Here is a 20,887-nt window from a genome sequence, read left to right as displayed (position 1 = left end):
GAACTTTGGATACATGGGTCTTTTCTTTGAACCAGATGTTCACTCAACCCAATAACTCAATTTGAAGCCCTATTCACCCCCTCAGAATTATGTTACCTTACGGAAAACACAGTGGATGATTCTGGAAATCAGAACTGAAGAACAAAACAAGAATAATCTATAAATTCAAATAAAACTGGAAAGAAAGGTGTTGGCACAACAGTGACCAGGTGGGAATTTATACAGTTTAATTATGGGAAGAGGAGTTGCTAATAAAATTACCGTAATCCTTGGATGCAGCCCAGGGGACTACATACATTTTACTAAGACTGTATGAAACTCTAAGATGGATTTTAAGCTAAGATGTCTGTAATCAATTATACAGTCTATGTCCTGAGAATACCACAGAAACGGCATGACTAAGTTACATTTCTGCAAGGTCTTCTACCCTGCAAGGAAATCAGATAGTCCATACCAATAACATATCAAGCGTACAAAAAGAAATTTCAATGATGGACAATTATTCCATTGTCCCTCATATTGTATTATTGATCTGTGTTTTAAGTTTAACAACAAAACTACATTTGAGTGGTTGAGCTTCTCCTAATCAAAGTAAAAATAAAGGAATTACTAATAACCAAGTGGCTGATTACTAAAAGCTTAAGTAAGCTTTCACAGATGCTTGTTTTTAGAGTGATGCTTGGGACAAAAGCAAAAATTTCTGCATAGATCAAATTTTATTATAGAACAGTACACAGATTATGGTCTGAGCCAACTTGCCTTAACAAGTTTCAGCTCTCCCTTTTCAGGTAGCAGTGTGGTCAACAGAGCTCTCTACCAATGACTTGGCAAAACATTACTGGGGTTGTTTACAACGAAACTCATAAAAATCTTTTGAATAGGTTGGGGGCATCTTAGAAAGATGAATTCCAGTATGAGAAACCATTTTACCTAAAGTGCACTTGAAACACAATGCTGAAGCTATGCAGATACGCCTCTTTAAGCAGCCCAAGTATAAGATTCTGTATTTGCATATTTCCTGGTTTATTTACAAGAACAATACGCAGCTGTGTGAACCGAAGCAGTGTCCTGGGGTCAAACCTGAATCCCCTCTAAGAGAGGTGCCTAACTCAACTTGGCCAGCAAGACCTAAGGCTTGGAATCAGGAGGAAAAGGAAAGAAGGGTTCCATCTACCTCATTTCTCTTTGTTTCACTTCATTTATTTGCACTTTTAGAAAAAAGGTATAAAGAATAAGTCAAAATCAAGTATAGTATAAGAGGGTATAAGAAAGAAGCTCCCTCTAAAAATTAAGGAGTGAAGATGTGAAGAAGAAACAAAATGAATTTAAAAGCTCTTGAATGATTTAAAAATGATTTAAAACTGGAAAATAATTAAGGAAAGTTTGAAACTTTTATAAGCAAACATTTTGAGATTTAATTCCAAAATTTTGTGTTGTTAGATTTACTCACATCTAAATGTTAGGAAGTTTAAAAAAAAAATAATAATAATAATTTTGAATAACAGTAATTGACATTTAATCCACAAAACAACAGTAATTCTCTGTGGAGTTACCTCCACTTCAGCTTGTGGCCATTACAAATGCCTTTACTGAAATTTATATAAGCCAATCTAGGTCGCATATAAAAGCCGAACAGCTTGAATAACATAAGTTACTGTATCAGATTTAAATCTAAAATAGTCATCTATAGGTATAGATATTATTTATATTATTCTAGATGCAGATCTAAAGTAAGATTCCTGCAAAGCATTGCAGACTATTACCAAATACATCAGAAGGTGGATAATTTTACACAGAACTTCAAATTTTAATGAGTACTAGGAAGAATTCAATGAAAAATTGGGCTTTAATGACCTCCTGAAATTCAAGACCATGAAGCAAGAGCCTGGACTGTAGATTATATCTTGAAAACACAGCTTGTTAAGATACTATCATCAACAGTTGACTTTTCAATTTTTAAAAAGTTTTAAAGGTATCATATGTAATATTCCTTATCCTCAGTAGAGACCATAGGTAATGGGTAAACCACATAACTGTCTGATGTTTATATTGCAAGTCTTGAATAAACTCACTTGTCAGTTTTGACAGGATGCTGGCAAAGGGGCTGCTCACGAGCCTGAGCAGCATGCCCGGCACTTGGAAAACACCATAGTCATCTCACTCATCCTTCTTTCCGTGACTCCACTCCTGGAAGACTTACCACATTTATCTTTACGCAGACATACAGCATTAGGACTCTTTTTTTTTTTTTTTAAAAAAAAAAAAAGAAAAAGGCAACAGAGAGTCCTGTGCCAAGGAACATCAGTGTGAGACCTGCTGCTGTTCCTGGGGAAATGTTGCCGATTGAAGACATGAATAAAGATTTATGGATGATGATAGAGTTCATTTAGGAATGATACTAGCTAACATGACACGTCAATTGGGAAAATGGATACAGAGTGCTACCAGGCAAGCAGGCTCAGCTGGTTCCAGCAAGGGAACCTGCAGAAAGCGGTGAGAAGTTTGAGGGTCCTACAGCCCTACTACAAAGCAAATAATTCCCAAGTACAATAAATTAGCCTTAAAATATATATTTAGTCACCTTCTAAAAGAGTATTTCCCAATTATAAAATTATCCATTCTTCACAATTCTTCTCCCCATACCTTTCACAAATTCAATTTTAGCACATTACTTAGATGAGTGGTATAGTATCCCTGTTGTTGAAATTGCATGCAATGGATCACATTTTGCACACTACATTACACCTTGTGCAGTTCTGCTGATTTCAATTGGATTACACATTGTGTAATTCAATGCAAAATTACTTCCAGTGACAACTCTTTTTATTCCTATGCATACATGGTGATCCATCATGCCCTGCATAATGGGTTTGGCATTTCCATTTCAAGTCCCTGTTGAAATCAGAAAGCATGGAACCACATACACACAACTTGAATTATTAGATATAAACTTTGTTGTTGCTTCAGAAAAAAGTGTATCTTTTTAATTCATATTTTTGGTTCCATCTTTTATGCAAATCTTTTTGACCAATGCAAATGCCAGTGTCACAAGCTCCCATTTTCTTTACATGCAAATAAACATGAATTCCTAGCAGTTGCCTGTTTTTTCATCTGTGCTTACTGTCTCTCCAGTGGGTATCTAATATCTCTTCAGAATTCAGTTAGATTCTGTTCAAAAAGCCTCAGCTCCCAGTTCTCTTAACAGACTAATTTTGATGCACTTGCTGGTATTTTTATTATCAAGTTGATATCCCATGTGGCTCCTTCGCAAAGTCCGTTTTGTCTGCATATTGGTAGATTGAGGTTCTCACCCAGTTACATGCTTGAGCAGGAAAGGTCCTATTTTGCCCTGCCACAGCTGAACTACCTTCAGCAGTAACTCTTCCCTAAGCAAAGGCTTTTCTCTACTTTGGCTTTTGAGAAGGAGTACAACAGCTCTATTTTGCAGTGGGATGTTCCCTATAGAGTGCAGGCAGCACCGTGTTAGATACATCCAGCCTAGCTCCACAGCTAGGAGGTGGTGCAGTAGAGCACTGCGTATAAAACTAATTTGCTCCCAGAAGCAGTATAGCAATGTTAATGCCATGCTATATCTATGCTAATTAGAATAGTTTTTAGTCTTCAATTGAACAAGCTTTCTTTCCCCCCTTTTTTAAATGCTGTTAATCTCTGTGGGCAAATTTATTGGAGCATGATACGAGATGTTAACAGTGCCTGTTGCAAATAAAATGGTTGAATTAATTAGGGCTTTTGATTTTAGGAGATAATCTAGTTTTGAAAAAAGATTTGTGTATTGGGGGTGATGGGAAAAAATGAACACTTCTTGTCATCTGGAGACAATTCGACTTGAATCATCAACATTTAAGGCCAGACTGCCTCTAGACTTTGCACAAGTATGCAGGATACAGAAGACAACTAGCTTTTCTTTCATCTTATATGCAAAAGCCACAGAGTATCACGGTCTCTGAAGGTCTCTGTACAACCAACTCTGAAGGGGCCAGACGCAAGGCAAATCACGCAATAGAAGGATGCTCAGACAGCACCAAGTCTGGATGCTGCAGCTTGCATGTGTAACTGGCACCCCAGAAAGAACACAGTATAATTTGTTGTGACGTATATTCCCCCTCCATGTGTGGGCTGAAAATTTTACTTGTCCTGTAGAAATGTGAACAGTGCCATCCCACAGGACTTTTGTCAGGATTAGCTGGACCAGACCTGTATAGCTCTGTGGCTGTAACAAGCACCAAGTAGTACAAACTGCTATAAGCCACTAGCCTATTATCTGATCACAATAACCAAGGATCTGAATGCTGAAAAAGATTTATATTTGTTTTACAGGCCTATGATAAAATGCTAAGTACATATCCCTTTGTTAAGTGATTGCTTGTGACATACATCATCCAGCTGAGTTTGAGCAACTGCCCTCATGTTCTACCTTCAGCCAAATACAGTGCATTCCTGGAAGTTTGGCACTTCTGTCACGACAGTTAACTAGAAGATCTTTGCTGGGCAGAGACTTTACCAAGCCAGTCTGAACATATGTGAACTGTCTCAAGTGTTGTGGACTTAAGCTCCTCTGGAAATAAGAGAAAAGCCAATAGGAGCTTACCTTGACATCAAGTGCCTGAGCTCATGTGTTTTGGGTGCCCACCAGGTTTGGATGACCTGACCCCAAACCTTTTTCACAGGGAAATTTGCCTATTTGACCTCCCACTGGGATAGCCAATATGAAAAATTCTTGCAAATTCAATACTTGCTGAGGTGAATAAAGGGAGAAAGGGAGAATGAAGAGGTGGTTGGACGTAGTCACAAGGAAACTGAATATTTTCAGGAAAAAAATAAATTGCACAATTTGGCAAAGATAAGACCACTGCTAGGCAACCTTAATTTCATGAGAAAGAAACAAAAATGATGGTTAGGAGTGATCAGAAAATGTCAGTGTATCACAAAGACAAAATAGGGTAGAACCCACTGTAACCAATTAGCTGGCTTTATCAGGAGATAAATACCAGGAGATAAATCTGAGTAAATAACCAGCTCCCTTGGGTCACTATAATATTTAACGGCAGTACCAGGTCTTCATCACATAAGAGTAAGGATGGAAAGCAGGCAGCAGAATGTTATACAACAGCCTATTTCTGAATAATGGTCTACTGATGATGTTAAAATTTGTAATATGGCCCATCATAGAAAATATGACTGTGTGAGGCACAGAACAGCTTGACGGAGTGAGATGAAAGAAGGATCAGAGGTTTTATTTCTATTTCCATCACAGGCCTGCAGGGTGACTGCATCATGCTTTTCCTCAGTTTCCCTACAAGCAAAGCAAGCAGGAGACTTGCACTTTGAGTCCCAAGAGCAGTCCCCACCAATCTGGTTTGAAAGGTGAAAAAGCCTCTAATTAAATCTTTTCAGAATTTTTTTCACAGTTATCAAAGGCAAAAATCAGTTCACAAACTCTTTCATTTTCAGATAATCTACTGTTATCTGAGGAAAGGAAATGTAAAAGTCAATATAGCTCAAACACACCTGTGAATGAAGGTGTTTAGGGGCCAGATGCAAGCAAGCTGCAATATGATGGGCTGTTTCATCCCTAAAAAGTCTGTGTATTCTGCACAGTGTGCCAAATTCCAGGAACATGTTTTCAGGCTGCCTCAAACACAGAGCTGAATATTCACACTTCCTTGCAGTATCCTTAACATGGTAGTGTGTGAGAAGACAACTCAAAAGCAGGTGGAGATTTTTCTAGAGAACACTTCCCTCCATCAATTGCTGGCAGAGGAATAGGCTATGACACTTTAGCAAGATGAAGGAAATGATAGTAACCCTGTAGCTATTATTTGCTGCCTCTGAGGACACACGTGATGGGTGGAAAGACAATGGAAAGGCAATGCCATCTCATGCCCTGCCTCCAAGTACATAGCCTGAAAATCCAGCCTGTTTATATAGTGTGTTGAACCTGTAATCTGCTAAATGCTGTGACTAAATAATTGTGCTTAAGGTTATAACTGCTTTTGCATTCTGCAGTTTAACACCAAGCTTTAGAGTTGCTATTCCACACTGAGTAAGTAACCTAATCTCAGCCTGGTGTCTGAGAGCTAAAGGAGAGCCTGGTGGTTGTGGAGAGGAGGAAATCCTAAAAGGATGTGTATTTTATTGGCATCTAGGGAAGAAAAGTGGAGAAAAAATGAATGGAAACAGTAGAAGGGGGTGAAATATATTTATTTTACACAGGCTGTGTTGTTGTGTTTGTCAAGCATTTCCCTTAAGATAAGGAAGCCTGGCATGAAGTGGAGAAAAGGCTGTCACTTTACAGGCATAAAGTTTGAGGTAATAAGCCTTGCCTGTACATGTGGCAACCCTCACCTAGGGCAGGAGCTTCCAGTGTGGGGTTAAGCCTTGCCTCCTAGGAAGCAGCAGAGATGGGGCAAAGACTTTGATCTTAAAACGTCTCTTGTTAACTCCACAGTGTCTCCTGAGATCTAATGGCAGAAGAAAGGAAGCTGATTGAGTTTGCCCTGCACTAGAGGATGGGGGTAGTTTTCACATGCATTTTAGCTGCAAGTTGAAATAGAAGCAGCTGTGAGGATGGAGCAAAGCAAAGACAGGCAGGATGAAGGAACTGGTTCCCTGGACTCTGGTGGACCCAAACCACAAGAAGGGCATTGCTGCAAGAAGGGACAAACTATTCATAACCTAGTCTTCGCTTCAGACTGTGAAATACTGTCAGTTACTACTACAATCATGTGATGCTACATCTATGTAGTCGGCTTTTCCCTTTCCCTCTTTAATGAAGTATTATTACAATTGGGGATGGGGAAAATTAGCTCAGGAGGTACCAGAAGGTTTAGCTCAATTTTTTTCAGGTTTCTGAACAGGCTTGAAGCTGTTGTTTTATTAGCAGTCCTTGATAAGTTTGAACTGGCCCCTGTGACTGCCAAACAAGTCCTGACGTAAGTTAGACTAAGAATAATTTAATGCAAGGTTGGACCAGATGATCTCTAGAGGTCTCTTCCAATCTAGACTTTTTTATGATGGCATAAATGGATGATTATTTTTTTTAATAGCTGCATGACTTAGAGGCAGAGCTATGTGAATAACTGGTCTTTTGGTTAACTGGATGAACAGAAGGCTGAGGAGGGATAGACAGTGCTGAGAGAAAAAAAAATCAACTCTTTTCACTATGATAACACTTAGCTGAATATTAACATGTTGCATTCCAGGCAAAATGTAACATTTCTGCTCCTTTCACAAATATTATGTTCAGTTAGGGTTTTTTTGTTTGTTTGTTTGTTTGTTTTGTTAAACAAAATGCTACTGTGGATGAAAAATCAAAAATATTTAAGAACACATTTCAGGTTTAAAAAAAATAAATAAATATGTTCCTTTCTTGAAGGAATTATTCATGAATTTCTGAAGAAGTGACTGAAAGCATGGATAGTCTCCAGTGAGCCCAACTTCATTTTTGCCAGATAGAATATTTCATTAAAAAACAATCAATCCCTTTGTCTGCTTAATCACTGTTCTGACAGGCTGCAAAGGAAAGACAGAGAATTTCTGCTCCATGTGGCACTATGTAGTCACATGAAGGCTAAATGGAAAGCCAAACCTAATTTTGCAAGAAGCCATCAGAAGCCATGGGCTCTCCAGTCCTGTGAGGAAAAATCTTAACACAACAAAGTTCAGAGTTTCAAAAGCAAATGCCTAAAGTTCAGCTCACGAGCCTGTACTTATGCATTTAAATACCTGGGCTGGTTACTCAAAGGTACTCAGCAAGGAGCATCACTGCTTGGGAGTGTAATGGGAAATGCTAGGTGAGCAGGACATTTCAAAGCCATATCATTTACCCTGGTTCCTTTGCAGAATTTGGGCTTTGGATGCACATTTACATATTCATTTACATATTCACAGTCCACTTGAAGATGATGAGATCACACAGTCCAATACAGTGGTGTTTTCAGTGGGTATTTAGGGAAGATTGAGTCTGACTTCAAGCACTCTTGCTCTTGCTTTAAATCTTAGCTAAGATTTTCCCATATATCTCATGACATGCCTTCAAATTCTTAAGTTATTTTCCTCATCATATTACTAAGTAAAAATAACCATTTGTCATAACATTCAGTACTAATAATAATTCAAAGTGGAGTAATTAAACAGTAGGTTAAAAGACACCAAATCTCTGTGATAGGAAAAGTGATGTATCAGTGAAGATCTTTATAGTTTGAACTAGCCTAAAAGATAAACAGATTGCTTTGCAAGGTAATATCTCTTTTGGATGCTGTATCAAGGCTAAGCTTAAAAGACACAGGTTGTATACGATCACTCCCCTGGACAAGCTGTGTGAGCAGGACTCTCTGCAAAAAATATCTAAGCACAAGTGGCTGAAAAAATATAATGAAGCAGAGGCAATATGCTGATTGACTGAGGGCATATGGGAGATCTGAGGACAACAATCAATCATGGATCTGTAAGCTGTTTAAAACTACTCAGTGCTTGGGAGCCAGCAAGGGAGCAGCATCTGTGTACTGCAGTGTGTCCAAAATCCAACCTGGTACAAATTAACAGGACGTGCTGCAAAAAGAACTGTCTCCCTGCACTCCCGGCTGCTGGCAGGGAGCACCATACAACCTGCATCCCCATTAAGGGTAGCCGGTTGAGCATGAAGACAGAACGCAGGTCCTTAAACATGTGGTCACCTGATGTTTTCAGCAGTATTTTGGGCTTTCAGGAGTGGTTGTTTGGACATGTCAGGATGGGAACACCCGGCGGAGCATGCAGGTTAGAGGAGGAACGCAACCACTGTCATTCCATTTGAGGGTAATCCAGTTTGATGCCTCACCTCTTGGTTCAGCATGGGCATGCAGCCTCAGTTTTTGTTGGTGAGCTGCAAGGGTGCTATGCAGCTTGTCATGTCTAATAACTTCCTCTTCAGAAGTCTGATATGCTGAAAGATCTGTGCTGCTGATGTTAAAAGCTGGATTTTCAATGCCTTCTGTTGCTGCTCTCTCTTCTTTTACTACAGAAAACAAGGAGGTCAGAAGAGCACATTATAGCAAAGTGTATTTCAATGACAAGCAGAAAATTCCTTCTAGTAATTCCTTTGCTGAAAGACTCAAGTGTATCATCCTCAAATGTCGCCAAAACAGAATTAGGTTAAAATTAACTCTTAAAAAAAAAAAAAAAAAAAAAAAAGAATAAATGATTAAAATAATTACAAATTGCACCCTGACAAGCAAGAGCAAAATTTCGCCCATAGCCATTTGTCTGTAATTAGTTAATTAATCCTTACACAAATTATGAGCAATAACTCATCAAGCAAGGCTCACCCATCAGAAATTCAGCCGACTTGGATTTCTTCTGCTTAGTTTGCTTCAGAGCCTTCTGCTGGAACTTCTGGAGGGAAATTGTTAAATGAATAAATTAGCTAAAGAATGAAGATCATCCTTTATGATCCACAACTAACACAGTATTTTAAATATGGGATGGCATTGAAATGTCATTTAATTTACATCTCTACTAAAGGGGTCAAACACTAATTGAACAACAGAAGTGGAAGAATTAAATAAAATAGAAGAAAAGTTAAAATAAATGCCAAATGAAGGTCACATTAAAATACTTGTTGTATGTGTGTGTTTTTAACAATTTTAATTAATGCAAAGAAACCTCAACAAATGAAAAACATTATAAGGCTTGTCTTTACAGTATGCATTCAGCAGCAACTGCTTTATTTCACTTGCAGAACTTCAGCGCTTCATTTAGAAAAGTTTGGTTATGCGGCATATTTACAGAAAGGCTTGTCTGACATCCCTCCTTCTGCATTTCCTAGGGCCACTTACATAACCAGTTTATTTGTTCATCACAGGGCAGATAAAAATGAACGAGCTCTACCCTCTCGTATGAGAGGATAAAATAAAATCAAACACAAATTATTTACATCCAGATGTCACAAAAGAGATCACAGTCCAGGGGAGAGAGGAGGCAGGATTCATTACAACAATGAAAAGTTAATCTAGAATTAGAGACATGCCAACAACAGCTGCAGTGAAAACAAATAATGAGAGATCTTGGAGGAGCTCAACTCTGACAAGTTCCAATTCCCGTAGGGAAGCAAGGCCCAGAAGGAACATGGTCACATTAGTAACAGCAGGACGGCCCAAGTGCTAAATTCCATCTTGGTATAATGCCTTGCACAGCACTAGAAAGACTTACATGTGGGCTCCTGTGTAGCTACAGATCCCTGAAATGGACGCTAGCAGTCATAGCAGGCAAAGATTATCTAAAACAAAGCACATCTGGGAATATTAATCAAAGCCAAAATCAAAGCAAGAAAACAGTTCAGACCCATTTATTTTTCTAATGTCACATGGCAGTTCCTGAAATGAGCTTTTTTTTTTTTTTTTTTAAGCCAGTTGCTTAATTGTCTGGTGATAAAGACCACTCCTGGCAACATAGTTGCTGGAAACTGTCAATACAAAAGGATTAATTACAAGAATCATTGAAAAAATGCAATTTTTAAAGAATCCATCTTTTCCATTTGATTGTGGGTGTCAATTTCCAGCAAAAAAACATGCTTGCAGCAGACACAATCAATAAATCTGTCAAAAACAACAGAACCATAGTACTGGCAGATTAATATAGATATTAATATCTTGATATATACGCATACCTATATATATGTTAGTCTGAAAACAGTAGACTTCCTCTTTTTTTAAAGGCAGACTAAACACATTCTGGAAGCTACAATAAATGCCAAAGCAATGGAATGAATTCTTACAAGCTGTGTGCAGCACAAATGAAGTTAATGATAATTTTGACAAGGGTTCACTAGGTTCAGAAACTCTCCATACTGCTTTTGATTTTTTCTGCTACTGAAAATTCTTTCAAAAATACACATTAGCTCAGATAGTATCTTTAGAATTATATCACTTCTGCAATATGAAAGTATTTCTGTATTCCTTGCATACCATAACAATTTAATTCAGTTTTAAAGATCCCACCAGTATTTGTAACAATGTTGCATGATAATTATTCTTATTAAACTGTATATAATCAAAACACAAAGCTGTTAACTTTACATTAATAAAGAATACAACATCTAGACAAATATTCTGGGACAAATTTTCAACTGGTATAAATCGGTATACATCTGCAACTTCAATGGAATTATGATCTGCATTATTTTCTATGTATACACATATTCCTTCTTCATGTCACACTTCCCCAGCAAAACCAATTGTGGACTGTATTTGTCATAGTTAACTTTCAATTATTATAGCCTCTAAAACATACGAATCTTCTTTCACAGTAAGGAGGAAAAAAAAAAAAGCCAAAAAAAAAATGTACTCTTCTTGCACCCAAGATCTAATAAAGATGCATTGTGAGGTTTTATTATTATTAGTTTTCTTTTGTAATCAGTATAGTTAGCACCAAAAACTGTTTTGCATGGACACGGTAATCTATGTTCCTTGGTACTTTGTTCACTTAAGTGCAGATTAGTATTTTTAAGTACTTGATGCAATATGGTTGTGATTTTTATTTATTTACAAAGAACTTCAAAAGAAGTGATGCTCGTGTACCTTAACATGATTAGGCTTTGAAAAGGTGTTTTTCATGAGTCTATATTTTTAGAATGAGAGCAATACCTGATATTCTACAGCAGAGTGAAATTCTTCAGGGTTACTTCTCGAAGTAACTCAATAATGGAGTATTTCAGTGGTGTTCGTGTAATTGACACATGTTTTTGCCACTTTGTGGTTCAGAAGAAAAGACATTCTCCTTTTTCTCCTTTCATACCTACCTCCAGATAATTTCCCCATCCTTCTCTTTTAAACATGGGCACCTTTAAGTGCTGTGAATTGCATCCTTTTTTTTTTCCTTTCTTTTAGGTTTCCTTTCCCAGCCCTCCCCCATCCATCCCTTATAATACTTTGTCTTCTCATCAGAGTGTAGGCACAAAATTATCCAGTAGCATTTTATATTAATTTTATCATTAGTCACTACTAGTTAATTTATGTATTTATGCAAATTTATGTCTAAAGTGATTGTTCTTTAATCAGTTCACGTGTACCTACAAAACTTCGGTTTCCAATAGCAAATAAAAAACCCTTTCAGTGACCACATGCCATACTTTCAGGCAATGTCCAGTTGTGTGACCATACCCAGAAGAACATACATGAATGTGCATCCATACAAAAAAAAAGCACATCTTCTAAATGTAGAACATTATCCAAAAATAAACATAAAAGGCATTTATAATAATAATAATAATGTTACATGACTTGAGGCCAGAATCTCAAGTGAGAGGGAGGCTTTGCTGATTTACACTTGCTGCGGAAGTGATCCATCTTACATCCACAAAGACTATGCCATCCTCAACTGGCACGTAGAAAGGGGGTACCTGGTGTTCACAAAGTCAAATGAAAGCTTGAAGCTTCTGATGATATCAATTCATCCTATGTCAGCTCTGCCACAGTTGGTGAGAAATAAAATCTTGCCTTCTAATTTTTTTTTATTTTTTTAATCTTCATTGTAGTTCATTATGGCAAAGACAAGGGTATATAGAAGTGACTGATCACAATGCAAACTAATCATGTAATTCAAACAGCCTAAAACTTTACATGCCTTTTTGCAGTTACTGCACACACTGTTGGCATTAAAATGTGCAGCCTGCTTTCCAACACTAATTTAAACAAAGGAAAGGGGGAGTATCTGAACTTGGAAAACCCAGGTCTGTGTGAGAGCAGTGAGCACAGCAACAGCAGCAGCAGCAGCGAGGGAAAAAAAACCCTCATTTATAACCAGTGACAACTAAAACCTATGAAGTTTTTAAAAGAATGTGATTGTTGTCAAAAGGAATTGGGTACAACAATGCTGTGTTCAGCTCTGGTTCCACTCAAAGCTGTGGCTGAGGGGCTCTGGGAAAGCTGCTGGAAGGCTGGTGGGCGCAGACCAGCAAGAAAGTGAATTTTGCATACTGTACGGATCATCGCTCAGTTCAGGACAGTCATATTGAATCTGTGATCAACCAATTGTGCTTCATGAAACCGTCAGCCCTCATTTATGTCTAGCTGTTTTCTTCTGTCCTGCTGTAAACAAGCTCTGCTCTGAGCTGTCTCCCTACCCTTATCCGCTTACGAAGATCACACAGACAGACCTCATCAGCAGCCTTAGAGTTAAAGTTAAAGTTACTGCTTCCAGACAGCAGTCCCCATGCAAGCTGGAAGTCAAAAAGAAGAGCAACTTTGGAATGACAGAGTTTTAGTTCCTTTTAGGAAATGCATACCTTAGATTCATACACATACTGGCATGTTATGTCTCTTTCATGAAATTAAATTAGGTGTTCTTAATATGAACAACTGTTTCTAACATCAGCAAACTAGCTCAGCAGATTCATCCATGGTTTTGTTTTTGTTGTTTTGGGGTTTTTTGTTTTGTTTTGTTTTTTTCCTTTTGGGGCCTTGTCTGAATACAGCCAAAAGAGAAGTAGCTGGAAATATTGTCAAACTGCTAGGGCTCGAAGAACCTAATAATGCCTGAAATGCTCTAAGGAGTGTAATGATGGTAAACAGGAACAGGTATTTTGGCTTCTGTTCTCATTCACTTCAGTGAGAGCATTAGCCTTTAAACATAAAGAGCACAGTTTTCAAAGAATGATCCTCGAGCATAAAAAAGGATGGAGTCTTACTGAAAACATATTCCTCTGTAAGCATGGACACAAATGTGTTAGTTGGTATTTACAGCATTTATTTCTTGTAACCAGCTGGTATGTCCCTGTTAAGGCTTTCCTTTATGCAGCTGGAGCTGGAACCTTTTCCCTTCTCCTAGCCTATTACTTTTGTCTATTTAAGGGATGGCAGCCAAAGAGAAACAGCTTCTAATTTGCACCTGTCTGCTTTAAGCACTCTACATTAGATTTTACAGAGAGCAAACTCTTCACTGCTAATGAGAATGACACTTGGTAGGGTCAAACACATTTTTAAGCTGACTCTGCAGCAATTAAAAAAATAAATAAACAAATACCTGCTTCATTTCAGACTGTTCTTGCCAGAAAATGAGGCTAAAGGGAAAAGCCCTGTCGAAAAAAAGCAGCTTGGTGTGGAAGTGGAAGATGTAATCTTATGAGTCTAATCTAATGTAATGTTGGGCACAGCTAGGCATGACTGATCCTGTGCACTGCCATGGAGGAATTCAGATTCCATGCAGTAAAATTCAGATTTGTTTCAGAAAATGGCCACGTGCAAAGAATTCTCCTGAATTTCTACATACTGGGCTGCCTTTTGAGGACTCACAGTATGCTTAGCTGCCTATGGGTTTGGGCCTATGAGGAAGGTGTTCTCTGAGAATTAAAATAATAAAAGTCAGTGCTTCACTCCTGTTCCAGAGGTGTGCAAACTGGACTGCTGTGCAGAGATGCACTATGTAGAGTATGAAGGAGAAAAGGTGTAAATCAAGTGAATAATCCACGTGTGATCTTTGTTTTACATAAATTATCATAGCACATTTTTTTCTTGCTAGAAAACAAGCAGTGTTTGCAGTCAACTGTGGTATGAGCTACAATTACACTGAAAAAAGTCACAATTACACTGGCATATGACTTTATCTATTAAGAGGCAGTCTTTTTCTTGCTTAGTCTTAAAAATCCCTCCAAAACTCAGGCTACAGAGCTGATGACAGGAACAAAAATACCAGGGGAAAAAATATAATAAAATAAAGAAATAAAACAAAATAAAGCATACAATTTATTAAAGAAAACACTGGTGCTGCATTTTGATTTCATAAATTGTCCCCATTTGTTCTTCCTGTTTAAACAATAACTAACATGATGATGGGTTAAATGAAGTTGAGATTGTCACAAACATGGCCTTACTAGTAATTAATGTAGTTTAATATGGTTGTTGGCGCACATCTCACATGACAGATAATGTTCCAACATGTCACTGATAGGACCTTTCAGCACAGCTTTAGGAGATCTACCAGGCATTGCCGAGGTTGGTTAGGTCAAAGGGTTGAACCATGTGTAATTCAGAACAGAGGAGGTCCCACGGTCACTCCACAAAAACAATTACACTACTTATTTCACTCCATCCCTGGCCCAAAATTCACAAGCCTCACAGTTTCAGCGCAGTCAATCTCGCTCTGCCCTGGGGCTATGAGCCACATGAAAATATGTGGTGCTGTGTTTATAAATCTAATCAAAAATAGAAACAGTAGACAAGCACAATGAGGTCCTACTATGGATCATGGGAATTCTCTAAATTCTGAAGGCACTTTTGTTTAACTTCTGTGGGCCTTCTCCTACCATTACATTGTCTGGTATTCTCGTTAATCATCCTCTTGACTTGTCAATGATATAAAGGAGCCTACATGTCTGCTGACTTCCCTCACATCACACGACAAATATTATTATGAAATAGCAATGTTAGGAATAGCATTTTCAATAGCCTTTTAATTTTCCTTTTCTACAAGTGTTTTTTTTCTTCACTTACCTCTTTTTCCATGCCAGCCTGTCGTTTCTCAGACCCACAGCTAAAAACACTTCCTCCTACAACAGAAGAGAGGAAGCATATCTGAATTTTCAGTCCACATGCTGTCATTAATACCCTTAGGTTTAAACACACAGACTTGCAGAGCACCAGCCTAGAAACCTGCCAAGATGGAGGTGTGCTGCTGCTGTAGTTCCCCCTTCTGCCTAGCCAAAGAGCAAAGTGAGGACAGTGCTTCACTTCATCTTTTTTGAAAACTTTGCATCAGGTCATGTTAAAAAATAAATAAATAAATAATAAAAACTAAAAAAAAAAAAAAAGTAGTTTAAGCTTAAATGCAACAACACCAAGGAAATATTTGAGGGCAGAATTAACCCAGAAGGAGTGGGTAATTCCTACCCATAGACAGTAATCACTAAAACTATGTGAAATTTGTTGTGGAATATACCTAACCTGGAAATTGCAGTGCCAAACCTGCTGGACTCAGGAGTGCTTCTGTGATCCTGCATCTAAGTGAGTCCCACCTGTGCCTCTCTCCCTGTGATGAGATTCAGTTAAAAGTATGGAAATTATTCTCTACACAGAGGTTATAACCATTATGCAAGGCTACAATAATTTTACAAGTTATGTATCCTATCAACAAAAATGTTCCAGTTTTATACCATCTGCTTTTGTCTCTATGTGGGAAAAAATATTCTTTCAAAAGGGCTAGATGGGTTGCCCCTGTGCTCACTCTAATCAATGGCAAAACTCAGTCTGACTCCCTGGTCACAGGATCTGAAACGCAATGAATAGCAGGCTTCTTTCTCTGCCAGCTTTTCTCTTATGCATTTACACAAACACACATTCAGATTATTTTGCAGAGCCTGAAAACAAAACAAGACTTTGAACAATTAAAAATATCCCTTCAGAGTCCCTCAGAAGATTCAACCGACCTACTGGGTCAGAGGATGCCCCATACAAAGTACATGTTTGGCCCCATTTGAGGAAACTCTCTCTCCTGAGGGCACCATGCAAAGTACTTAATTCTAAGTATGTGCTTAGGTTTCATTGAAATCACCACAATGGACAGTGAACAGGGCCACAAATTCTCCACAGAAAAAAGGTTGCATTGTGGCTTTGATTGCTCAGTAATTAATGAAGGGCTGAGCTCTGCCCAGTACTTGCAGATGCTGAGAGTCTGCTGACCTTTGCCATCACCCCTGGATTTTGGTGCCCTACTTGGGGTGCCAAGGTCATTGTAGTGATGCAGGGGGTTGAGAAGCCAGCGACGTCCTCTCCTCTTGTGAACAGCCTTGCCCAAAGGGCCCCAGCAGCACAGTCCACAACTATTGCAGAAACCATGCTGAAAGTCCTCAGCTCCATAATATTCTATGATGCTAAAAATAAAGCCCCTATGGAAATCACACAACTAGGCTAAGGTCAAATTTCTGAGACACATGATGGCTAGATAACAACCCCAGAGTCCCAATTCCAAAATCCAGGATGGGTTTCCAAACCCAGGCAGTATCTACATGACTTTTCCTGTTGCTGCTCCAAACCAATTGCACTTCCACTGTATACAGCAGGTAAATATTTCTGAGTCCAACGGCATGGCAAAACAGTTATAATTCAAACAGGAGCAGCAAAAAAGAACAACCTGAAATAAACTAAAGGCAATAAAAGCTTGAAATGTCTCCTCTCCTTTTAAAGGTAGAATCACAAGAAGCAGCCAGCAGAAAGAACTGATAAAGATTTAAGCTGTAAATTCAACATTTTCAGCCATGGTCAACATCTGTTCTTTGAAGAGGAGCCAAAGGTGCAGTAATAAGGACTTTTTCAAAGCCACAATAGTCCTGGAAATCCAAACATCAATAGATATACTTGGAGTTTCATCTTAATTTAAAGAATGTGATTGACCACACAAGGTAAGCAAACACAAAAATACATGAACATCATTGGTGTCTTAACAGTGATTTTCTTGGAGTTCAAGAGCTTCCCTTTATTTGGGCTTTCTGGGGAAATTTTTGTTTTCATTCAGGACTTCTCTGGTGTTTTTTAAAAGAACATGCTACAGACATTGCTTTATCTTCAAAAAAAAAAAAAAGAAAACGGTCAGGCAGTACATTTAACACTGCATTAATGGATGTTGTCTGAGGCCTTAACCTCATCAACCTATTTTCTTTATCTGGATAATAGCTGAATCCTTAGAATTAAACTGTCTCATGGTTCTGAAAGAGTACAGCAAAACCTAAGTACATGACTTTTTCAGTCAATCAAGAAGATAAAAATCTTATTTCATATCCCACCAGATATTTTGTGTCCATCAGATATAATATTTTGCATGATTTAGTGGACTTCAGTTACTTTTAGCACATTTATAGTGAAATGACAAAGCAAACCAATCACAAGTTATTAAAAAGTTATTAAAATGGGTACTTATCATTTCTCTCTCCCCCTTCCCCCACACAAATTTTTCCTTTTTCCTTACAGAAGAAAATCACTTCTTTTCACAAAAGGAATTACTAAGGAAGCTAAATCAAACAGGCATCCTATCCAAGTAGCTTTCTGTAATAAATAATCTAAGTTTTTAATTGAAAAATAGAGGAATTAAATAAAAGTAGATGCAACAGAAATAATGTAGAGCATCACAAATGTTATTGATGGGCTCCTGTTAGTAGTCACAGATCTGGAAGAGATCAAAACAACAGACCTTCCTGCTGGTGCAGGCTGAAGTACCTCTTCCTCACACTAGTTCACGCTTTATGCTTTGTTTAGCTACTGGAAATAGCTGGGCTGCATGAAGAGCCTGCATGCAATAAGGGTCTTCTTGCAAATGTAGCTATAAAGTGTTCTTGCCACACTGATCTGTGGCACAAAAGCCATCGTGTTTGTAGCTGCCTACCCAGCATCTTCTTAAAGCCCTCCTGAATATGCAGGCAAGTGCATCGCACATGGATGGAGGTGAGCAATGGTGTGCACAGCTAAGGTGCTGGGGATTGCTGGTGGAGAAGCAGTGGGTTCGCAGGAGGAGTAACAAAGCAACAGTTTGTCATGATAGTGGCTGCCCTCTCTTCTTTTTCACCTTGAGCTGGTACACCATTTATCACATGCTGAGAACTGTTGTGGGATACCTGTGCTATAATATTGGCAGAAACCACTGAGTAAATGATAACCCTAACAACCTACTTGTAATTCCCTTTAGACACTCTCATAAATACCAGCTCAGGAGCATTGGTCTTTAAGAAGTATTTCTTGAGGGGAAAACTGCACCTCTGGTGAAGAGACTCCATCAGTCATTAAATTCAGCAGAACTGACCTTTGAAGCCACAAGTTCTGTGATTATCCTTCTTTAATCAACAATTTTGGGAGCAGATCCTCCAAAGTAGTTTCAGATCCTTTATTTCTTCCTCCTCTTGCTGCAAATATACTTTTATAAAGATCATTAACACACTTGAAATTAAGCTCACTTTCAATTGCTTTACTTGTTAGACTAATGTTCCTAGCCTTTTTTCTACTTGCTTGAAAAAGTAGATAGATAAATGGCTTTTCTATCTATAGAGATATGATACAATGAAATAGTAGTACCTACTGCTAAATCATGCCAGCAATTCCTGTGGAAGCACAAAATACTAAATTTTGGCTTCTGTGCCATCATTGCAGTATTCCCATCTTCCACCAAATGGGAAGCACTGTAGACGTAAACAAACACTCATCATGTTGCTCCAGAGCCTGGCTCAGGGACAGTTGTCTCTCAATACAGTCCCAAACCTCATCTTTGAGCACACTGAAAATTTTAGTCATCCCCAGCAGACAGTCTGTACTAGGAGAAATGTGAAGCCAGCCCGAGCCTGGACAAAAGGCTTTCCAGAACAGGACACCTATCTCCCGGTTTTGTTTGCTAGGCTTTCCTTTGACATGGCTGCCCACCATAAGGCTTAGAAACAACCCAGAATAACGTGGCAGCAGGGCTGGGGGAATAGGCAAGGGGCCAGCAGTATGGCAACCACCTTCCTTCTGGTCACGGTCATGCCTCTTCTCAGCCTGCTTTCTGCTTCCACACTGCTGCTTAGCATTTACACTGCTCATCATCCCAGACTGTCCTTCTCTGCCACTTCTTACCATGTGAAGGCAGACCAAAACCTACATCAGATGAACAAACAATCTCTCCAACCAGGCTGTGCATGTGAGGCTGCTCTCCTCCCTGTGACTGCCTGCTGCACATGCACCCTGCAACCAAGTGTCAGCAGGAGCTCATCCCACCTGACTGGTCTGGTTGTGCTACCCTGGTTGTCTCCAAGAGCTCTCAGCGCTCCCATCTCATGTCCCAGTCACCCCAATGCCAGCTCCCAGGGGGACAGGCTGGAGGTGCCTATGGGTACATACTGAATTTTTGCAACACCAACACTCTGCTCTCACCAGCTCCCATTAAGATATGGTATCCTCATGCTGTTACCCACAGCACTATGCTCCTCAGCTGCACTCTGACTCTTACAAACTTAGTGCATGTTCTGCTTCGTCTCTGTGACTCCATCAGCCATGGTAGGTTTCTGCTGACCCCTCTGGATGCAATCTCATGGCACCAGGAACCTCAGCACTGATGCTGTCCTGACTTCTGCCTGCCTGTCCACATTCCAGTCCTTTCCAGTGAAAGAGGTTCTTTTCACTACAAAAGGCTTTTGTGCCTTGTATTTCTCAAACAATATGGCCTCTAAATTAAAGCAGCATGTCAGTTAAAAATACTTAGCTGTACATCAAATCCTAAAAAACATATGCTTTAGAGACAGAAACAGTGCATGACTTTGATTGCACAAAAACAATACTATAAAATCTAAGGGGGATACATAAAAATGTAAATAAAAATCTAGACAGACAGAAAAATATTTACCATTAGGGAACATGCAAGCAATATAATATATTTTGGCCATACACAATTTTATTGCCAACAGCTCCATCTCTTTTGAAAACTGCTTCAGAGTTTCTCTCCTAACTTATTTTCAGGGAGTAATTAGTTCATTTTGTGACTGTCTGCATTAGCCATAGATTTTAACACTTCCTTGTGAACTTCTACTATTCATACATTGGCTTCAATGACTATTAAAGAGGAAAAACAAAGAGATTACTTTTGTACACACTGCTGTTCAAGGACTGAACCTATAATTATTGGAGCATCATTTTCCAGGAAAGTTTCCCTTCAAACAGCACATATGATTAACACTAGAAAAAAATGCCTTTATTGTTGTTTACCAGTGATAAATCTAAATCTCATACTTGTGTTTAGTAATATGATGTTAAAGGGTTTTTTGACCTGCATCCTTTCTCTGAAATGAGCAAGAACACCAGCAAAGATACACAGGAAAATACAAGAAAATGTATCTTGTGAAAGTAACATCTTTTACATATATACCACCTGAGATATCAGTACT

The 20,887-nt window shown here is 38.7% G+C and overlaps 1 protein-coding gene across 1 annotated transcript in view; it reads right to left on the bottom strand.

Moving 5' to 3' along the window:
- Positions 1–20,887, bottom strand: part of LOC121065747 — a 188,330-nt gene that overhangs the window by 155,377 nt on the left and 12,066 nt on the right. The window contains 3 exon segments of the mRNA XM_040548759.1: positions 8,840–9,016; positions 9,327–9,393; positions 15,486–15,541. Coding sequence (XP_040404693.1) covers positions 8,840–9,016; positions 9,327–9,393; positions 15,486–15,497 — 256 coding nt within the window. The 5' untranslated portion in view covers positions 15,498–15,541.

Source organism: Cygnus olor, chromosome 2 (genome assembly GCF_009769625.2).
Source record: "Cygnus olor isolate bCygOlo1 chromosome 2, bCygOlo1.pri.v2, whole genome shotgun sequence".
NCBI lineage: Eukaryota > Metazoa > Chordata > Aves > Anseriformes > Anatidae > Cygnus > Cygnus olor.
Note: the sequence above shows the minus strand (reverse complement) of the source record. Positions and strands in the feature narration are given on the sequence as shown.